Consider the following 8,126-nt stretch of genomic DNA (forward strand, 5'->3'; position numbering starts at 1 on the left):
TCATCTCCTACCCTCTCGGGGAGATGAAAGATTGTAAATTAATATATATGTAAGCGGTTGTGTAAAGAGCAACAACATAAATCATGAAAAGAATATAGAAGAGGCAATCAGGCCCTGCAGAGCGCTCACAAGACCCACTTGCTTGGGGATTCCATCGCCATTCCTCCCAGTACGGGAATCAAAAAACGGGAATAGAAGATTGGAAAAAGCCTTTAACAACCAAAAACACCATTGAAATCAAGCAAAGAAAAAGAAGTGTATAAAAATATAAGATTAGAAGTCTCCTGCGGGGACAATACTCAGATCTACTCAGTGGTCTCTCTCATATCCAACGTACTCTCCTGGAATAATTGTTAAGTCTAGAAAATTAGCCTAACATCAAATTTAATGGTATGTGATAGGTCAAGTCAATGACATTTGACAACAAAAAATAAAGCCATTCCTCCTAGTACAGGAATCAAAAACGTGAAAAGAATATTGGTTAAAAAGCCTTAAACAACCAAATAAAAAGACATACGCTCTATTTTGTTTTATAGACAAACCAAAGCAAACGAATGAAACGGCCTATCTCCAGTCAGTATTCCAAATAAATCTCACCTTTTTATCTTTACATTCCTCAAAAAGCTTTAGTAAAAGTAAATAATAATAATAATAATAATAATAATAATAATGCAGCCTTTTCTTCGAGTTCCTGAAAGACTTAGATCTTATCCAGTTTATCCCCCCTTGGTACTCTCCAGTCTCACCTAAACCCGAGTACAAGAATGACCGAGCGTGCGCGTACTGGGATGTCCCAGTATTTGCTGAAAATACGGAAGTCAGGGCTAACAGAATTGATGCGAGAATTGTGGACAGAAAGGAGAAGAAGGTGATCCTTATTGAGATGAGCTGCCCTTGGGTTTCCAACAGAGAACAGAAGGAACAGGAGAAAACTGACAAGTATGCGCCGTTGAGATGGGAGATGCGCCAACAGTTCCCCGGCCACACTATCACACAGTTTAATGTGATAGTTGATGTACTAGGAGGCTACTCTATGGAGACGGCGGAGAAAGTTAGGAAGTTTTTAGGTCTGGATAGAGGGAACCAGGTTTTGTTTAATATGCAGAAGGCAGTTTTATCGTACATCCTAAACATAGCAAGGTCATTCAAGGTTTCGACGAGTTATTAAGGAATATAAACTCTTGTTCCTTTCTCAAATGTTGGTTCGTTAGTTCTTACCAATTGGTTTGTAAATAGGTTTAACAGTAGGGATTGTTACACAATAGTGCCTTTTCCTACTTATATTTGTAAGCATACTTACGTACTACATACTGCATAATAATAATAATAATAATAATAATAATAATAATAATAATAATAATAATAATAATAATAATAATAATACCTTTAAATTATATAGCGATAATTCCAAGGTTCAAAACTGCTTTACAATGACAATTAATTAAAAACTAATTATAAAATTATGTACATAAGAATACAAGTAAATATTTACAAAGAATGTATTTATAAAAAGGGGCATAGTCAAATAATTAATAAAAATATCATGAGAGAAAGACAAAAAATGAAACAATAAACACATAAACGGTAGAATAAACCCATGAGATAACACAGATTTTGTAATCTTATTTCACATATCATAAAATCTTGCACCAACTCAGTGGCAACAACTAGTCCAGGTATGCTTGTTTGAAAAGCCAGTTTTTAAGTAAGCCTTTGAATATAGATATAGAATGACGTGATCGGATGTTATGAGGGAGTGAAATCCACAGCTCAGGGGCTGCGCAAAAAAGAAAGCTCTCTTTCCATAAGATTTAAGATTATGAAAGGGCTTAGACAGAAGATGGAGGCCAGACGACCTTAGAGTCCTTAAAGGTCTATAAGATTTGATTAAGTCAGACAAATAAGACGGTTAGTTATTGAGGATTTTGAAGGTAAGAAGTAAAATCTTATATTGAATTCTTTGCCCACTGGGTAGCCAAATTCTGTAGGCTACGCAGAACGAGTAATATATTCGGATTTGTGAGAAAAGGTGAGGACTCTGGCTGTAGCATTCTGTACCAGCACTGAAAATTTAGACAGACCATAAAGAAGCGAGTTGCACAAATCTAATTAGAAGAAATAAATGCGTGGTAGCCTGTTACTGGAAAAGTATCGTTTTAATTTCCTGTGGTGTGTATCACTAAAATACCATTTCGGGTGCTCGACCCAAGCCGCCACTCATTTTTCGCTTGCATTTTTTTCTCTTTCCCTACTATCTGGGAGCCTGGAACAGGCTAAATGCGTGAATAAGTGTCTCGCAGGCCTTAACGCTGATATGTTTCCTGATTTTGCAAATGTTCCTTAACCCTTTCACCCCTGAAGAGACCCCAAAATGTTCCTTAACCCTTTCACCCCTGAAGAGGCCCCCATTGACGAGTAAAATCGTCTGGTGTTAGACAAAGTATTTCTCTAGGTATCACTCTCAGGAGGGAGAGGGTTAAAGGAGGGGTTTTTGAGTGGACCTAGATGTGGTTATTACCCATTCACCCATGAAGAGGCCCCCATTGACAAGTATAATCATCTGGCAATAGACAGAGTAAAATGTATCAGTATCACTCTTAAGAGGGAGAGGGTTAAATGAAAAAAAGCAGGATTTACAAATAGCAGCAACATGAGGTTCAAGAAACATATCCTCGTTTGGGATAACGCCCGAATTGTGATAGTATTGCTGTGCTGATTGTTGAGTTCCCATTAGTATCCCGTATCTTTAAAAACCTGACCTTTATCCCGTTAATTCCTGTGGTTTGTATCACTAAAATACCATTTCGGGTTTTTAAATATCCTGCATCCCGCTAATTCCCCCCCCCCCCCCCCAAAAAAAAAAAAATCCCAATCAGTTGCACTGTTACGGTGTGAGTGGGGATAATGGCGGATGGTTATGCTCTAGCGACTTCCGTTCTCCTGGCGATATTCTGTGCCTCTCTGTGCAATTTTCCTCCGCGCAATGGCTTTCTCGATCATTATTACCATTGTGCACCATCAGGAAAGATTATTTTTCGGCCACGAGTATTTTTCAGAACGTATGTCGATGTTGGAGTGTTCGCTGTCGTTCCACGTGGCTGCGTTCGAAAACTTGGGAGGCTCCAGCGTTCAAAGTTTCTCTTGAGGCGTATTAAATACTACTCAAATGCTTCCTGTGCATTTAACCCTGCTGTTTACAAGATTCTATGCAGTGGCGACGTAGAAACTAATCCTGGTTACGTGCCTGAATGCACGATACGATCTCAAAGACATGGTCACACTTCGAAGTTGAAGGTATTCTACACAAATGCCAGGAGCATTGTCAACAAAGTTGCTAAACTACAACTGGAACTGGCTAATAGTCAAGCACATATCGTTGTTCTAACTGAAACACATTTAGACTGTTCGATTTCAAGTGAGGAGGTCATCGGCAGCGATTACACAGTTTATCGGAAAGACCGCGTTGGCAATGGAGCTAGACATGGCGGTCGTGTTTTGATAGCGACGAAAAAAGGCATGATCACCTCAATACGAGAACATCAAGATCTGCCTTCCGAGTTACTCTTTGTTGATATACTTACTAACGGCGAGAAGAAATTAACGATTGGGACTTTTTACAGGCCACCTAATAGTGACTTGAAGCCCTTGGAAGACCTTCGGTCATGTCTTTCTTCTATTACAACCACAGATCTTCTCATCACTGGCGACTTTAACCTAAGTGAGTTTGATTGGACTACGAACCATCCTACAAAATCATCTGAGCATCACCACCTTCTGTCCGATATAATTCAAGACAATTACTTGTATCAAATGGTTGACGAGCCTACTCGCGAAAATAACATATTAGACCTAGTACTGACGACAGACATCGACCTGATAAATAATTTGGAAGTCGTTGGGCCTTTCCCTGACCATAATTCAATAACATTTACCGTAAACTCTGGCCCCTACCAACAACGGATCTCAACGAAAGAAAATTATGCTTTTAGCAAGGCAGACTGGAACCATCTAAGATCTCTGTTCAGTTATTCACCTTGGTATTTTACGTTAGAACAACAGGACCTTAATGCTAATTGGGAAGCATGGAAAGATCTTTATTTCGCAGCGGTTAACGAAAGTATACCCAAGTACCGTCACAAAAAAAAAAAAAAAAAAAAAAGCTTTATGGATTACGCAGGACTTAATTAAATTGTCCAGGAAAAAGAAACACCTCTACACAAAGGCCAAAAAATGTAACAGCGAGGATCATTGGGTCGCATATCGCATTTTGAACAACACGTTGAAAAAGAAATGTAACACATCCAAATGGAGCCATTTTAAGGCACTCGCTGATAAATTACAAGTAGACAATAATTCCAAGCCTTTTTGGAATTATATGAAATCATTAAGAAAAGGTACTAACGACCTAGTGTTCCTTAAAGAAGGAAGTGCAGAAATCACAGGTGATCAAGAGATTGCACAACGCATGAACGCATATTTTGCATCGGTATTCACACATGAACAAAAGACTCTTCCGGCATTCGATTATGTTCTCGATGAAACGTTATGCAACGTATCATGTACACCTAGCGAAGTGGAAAAACATCTGAAAAACCTAAACATACACAAGTCCCCAGGTCCTGATAAATTATTGCCGCGTATCCTAAAGGAATGCGCACTGGAACTATCTATATCACTTTGTAATCTATTTAACAAGTCGTTTCAATCTGGCTCGCTGGTCATTGACTGGAAAATTGCACATATTATTCCAGTCCATAAAAAGGGACCAAAACACCAAATCTCGCCAAATCTCGCTAACATCCATCATTAGCAAAACGGCTGAGAAGATTGTAACATCAAGAGTTGTCTCATTCTGGACTGAACATAAACTACTAAACCCAAGCCAATTTCGCTACTTGGAAGGCAGATCGACAGTGTCGCAACTCTTAGGCTGTTATAACGACTGGTGCTTAACAAGAAATTCGTCAAAAGTATCTGATGTAATATTTCTGGACTTTTCAAAAGCGTTCGACTGTGTCCCCCATGAGCGCCTACTTTTTAAACTCAACAGGTATGGTATATATGGGCAACTACACCTGTGGTTTAGGAACTTTTTAAACAATCGAAAACAAAGAGTTCTGATACGTGGATCGTACTCGGATTGGTCGCCTGTTATATCTGGTGTCCCTCAGGGCTCAATACTGGGGCCGGTTATGTTCCTTATTTGCGTGAACGACATACCTGACATTATCACGTCTACTGCCAAATTATTTGCTGATGACACCAAAATCTATCGACAGATAAATAACGTGGAAGATTCTATTGCTTTGCAGATAGATCTGACCACCCTCGACCTTTGGCAGGTGAAATTTAATTCTACCAAATGTGAAGTCATGAGAATTTCACATAACAACGACAAAAGATCCACACGCGGTACAATATATCGGGTACCGTGTTACGAAAGATCTTATAAAGATCTTGGAGTTATTATGGCGAGTGACCTGAAATGGGCAAAACATGTTGAACAAATAGTCCATAAAGCAAACAGGGTACTTGGCTTACTTAAGCGCACAGTAGGCGGCAAAAATAAAGATATTTTCTCAATTTTGTACAAAACGTTGGTTCGTCCAATCTTGGAATACGCTTGCCCGGTGTGGTCACCACACTTAGTCAAAGACATCCATGAAATCGAGAAGGTACAAAGAAGAGCCTCGCGAATCGCCAAAGACCAAAGAAGACAAGAGATGGCGTACGAGGAGAGGTGTAAAATTCTTAAATGGAAGTCTTTAGTAAAAAGGAGGGATTTTCTTTCCCTGGTGGAATGCTATAAGATCGTATTCAATCTGAATGGATTAAAATTCAATGAATATTTTGAATTGTGCAGGAACACTAAGTCCAGATCCATCCATATAAGTTACAAACCAAACTCGCAAAATTGAATTGTTATAAAAATTCTTTCTTTGTCAGAATTTTCAAACCTTGGAACGATCTTCCTATTAATGTATTCAATTTTTGCGATAGCCCTAACGTTAGTAAGTTTAAATTAAGACTGAAGAATCATATGAATATTTATTGAACGGCCATTTTATATTTATTTATGATAATTATCTGTTTCTTATCTGATTTTTTCATATTTCTATTAACTAGTTTTTTATACTGACTTCAAATGACCTCTTTTCTTTAGGAGATCCTTGATATAGGGCTAACCTCTGGGTTTCCTTTTTCTCAATAACTATGTATTTGTATGTTATTTTGAAATAAAGTATTGTATCCCTATAAGTTTTCTACCTCAATCTCCTGTATTCCTGATAACCCCTAATAGGGCCTCGTTGTTTCCACTGGATAATTTAGTAGCATTAATAATTATTCAAAGGCCTGGTAAATGAGCACATAACTGTAAAATGGTCTATTCAACTAACTGGTCTTAAAGTTAGTATTGATACTAATACGAGAGGAAAATTTTTGATTGTCTCCATTTAGAAGACCTCAGTCGCGTTAATGTGTAGTTGATTTTGACCTTTACTCCAAAGGATAATCGCCGAAAAACTGGCATTTTTTCTTATTTCCTTCTTTTTTCCAATGTTGTCAACTAACTGGTCTGGAAGTACTGTGGTATTTATTATAACAAATGCGCCATTGCTGTATTCTAGTATTGATACTTATACGAGATTGACATCTCTCTTCGGTCTCGTTGATTTGAACAAGGATATCGCTGGGAAAGAAAATCTAAGAACCACTACTCGTCATCCTCAATTCCATGCTCGCTCGAGGAACGCTGGGTATTAATTAGCAAAAAAATCTATTTTTCAGAGTCTTGAAGTTGCGTCGCGACATGTTGGACACAATATAGGAGATCTTACAATGGGATGTAAGGTAAGACAGTTTGAACGCTTAAAAACCAATATTCTGGTGAAATTTTCCTCCACCCAAAACCCTCGAGGAAAACTTTTCATTAGGGATCGATTTTTTCCGTATTTCAGGAAGGCAACTGTCGCAATTCATTTTCAATCACCCCAGATGAATCGCGTCCCACCTCTTGCTTGGATTATCTGTTGAAAGGAGAGTCCAAATGTGGCATCTACCGACTTTATGACAACGCAGGGAACAGCTTCCCAGCTTACTGTGACCTGAATTCCGAACCCGGTACAGCCTGGACCCTGGTCATGTCTTGGTCTTGGGGAACTCAGTATCGCTCACTTGCTGCTTTCAAGAACACACCACTCAAGTTTGACGCTCCTGTAAACGAGTATGCTATTAACTGGAATGTCTATCGCCTGAGCTTAGCACGAATGAGATCCCTGCAGAGTCATTCCACTCACTGGCGAGCAACATGTAGTTATCCCACTCACGGCGTGGATTTCACCGACTACGTTCGCGGAACTTTTAGCGACCTCAATATTGTCGATTACAATGAAGGCAACAAATGCAAGAAAGTGGAGTATATCAACATTCGGGGGCACATTGGAATTCACGAAACGGTACCTTTTTGGCAGGGAACTAGCGCTACAAGTCACTTTCTTCATACTGACAGTTCAGTTACCCCCTGTCAATTTCAGCCGAATTCTGGTTCGGTATCTAGCGAGGACAACTTTGGTCATTATGGAGATGCATTTAACACCAAGTTCCGCTGCACACAAGGAAGCAATTCTAGCACCCAGTGGTGGTTTGGAGCTCACTTTTAACTGACTGCGACGTAACAATGGGGATCACAGCCCTCATAAGCCACACCGTATTTAACGCAATTTTCTACAGTCAAGCGACCAAAACGACTAATGATTATAGTTTCATTGTCAAAAATCAACGTTAATGATTTAGAGAGTTAATTTTTTACGAAAAAGATTTTGCAATCATTTTAACTTATCTGTACCTTATTTAATAAACGTTTTTACAATATTGAATTACAACAGTGTGAAAAGGCAGTTGATACAGTCATGCTAAAGCTGCTTGTTGTTGTTGATTCTTTTTTGTTGATTACTTTTTTTTTCCAGTTCGAGCAACTTTAGGCTCAGCGTAAGAGGTTATACGTCGGCTTCTATTTATTGCATTCGCTCTGAATAGGAAACCGTCACCGTATCAACGTGAGTGCATTACGTGACTTATGATAGCCTGTTCCAGGCCCCCAGATAGTCGGGAAAGAGAAAAAAACT

General features: G+C 38.9%; 2 protein-coding genes across 2 annotated transcripts in view; both read left to right on the forward strand.

Annotated features, from left to right (window-relative positions):
* The window catches only part of LOC137978936 (uncharacterized), an 11,711-nt gene extending 3,793 nt beyond the window's left edge, over nt 1–7,918 (forward strand). The window contains exons 2-3 of the mRNA XM_068826054.1: nt 6,790–6,852; nt 6,960–7,918. Coding sequence (XP_068682155.1) covers nt 6,790–6,852; nt 6,960–7,661 — 765 coding nt within the window. The 3' untranslated portion in view covers nt 7,662–7,918. The remainder of the gene's footprint in view (nt 1–6,789; nt 6,853–6,959) is intronic.
* LOC137980263 (uncharacterized) lies at nt 5,193–5,918 on the forward strand. Its single transcript, XM_068827661.1, has one exon. It carries the CDS (start codon nt 5,193–5,195, stop codon nt 5,916–5,918), a length of 726 nt encoding a protein of 241 aa, XP_068683762.1.
* Nucleotides 7,919–8,126: the final 208 nt, after the last annotated feature.

This window comes from Montipora foliosa, chromosome 12 (genome assembly GCF_036669935.1).
Source record: "Montipora foliosa isolate CH-2021 chromosome 12, ASM3666993v2, whole genome shotgun sequence".
Classification (NCBI taxonomy): Eukaryota; Metazoa; Cnidaria; class Anthozoa; order Scleractinia; family Acroporidae; genus Montipora; species Montipora foliosa.

Excerpts from the sequence above, each read along its gene's own strand:
- LOC137980263 (XM_068827661.1), top strand. The coding sequence starts at position 5,193 with ATGTTCCTTATTTGCGTGAACGACATACCTGACATTATCACGTCTACT.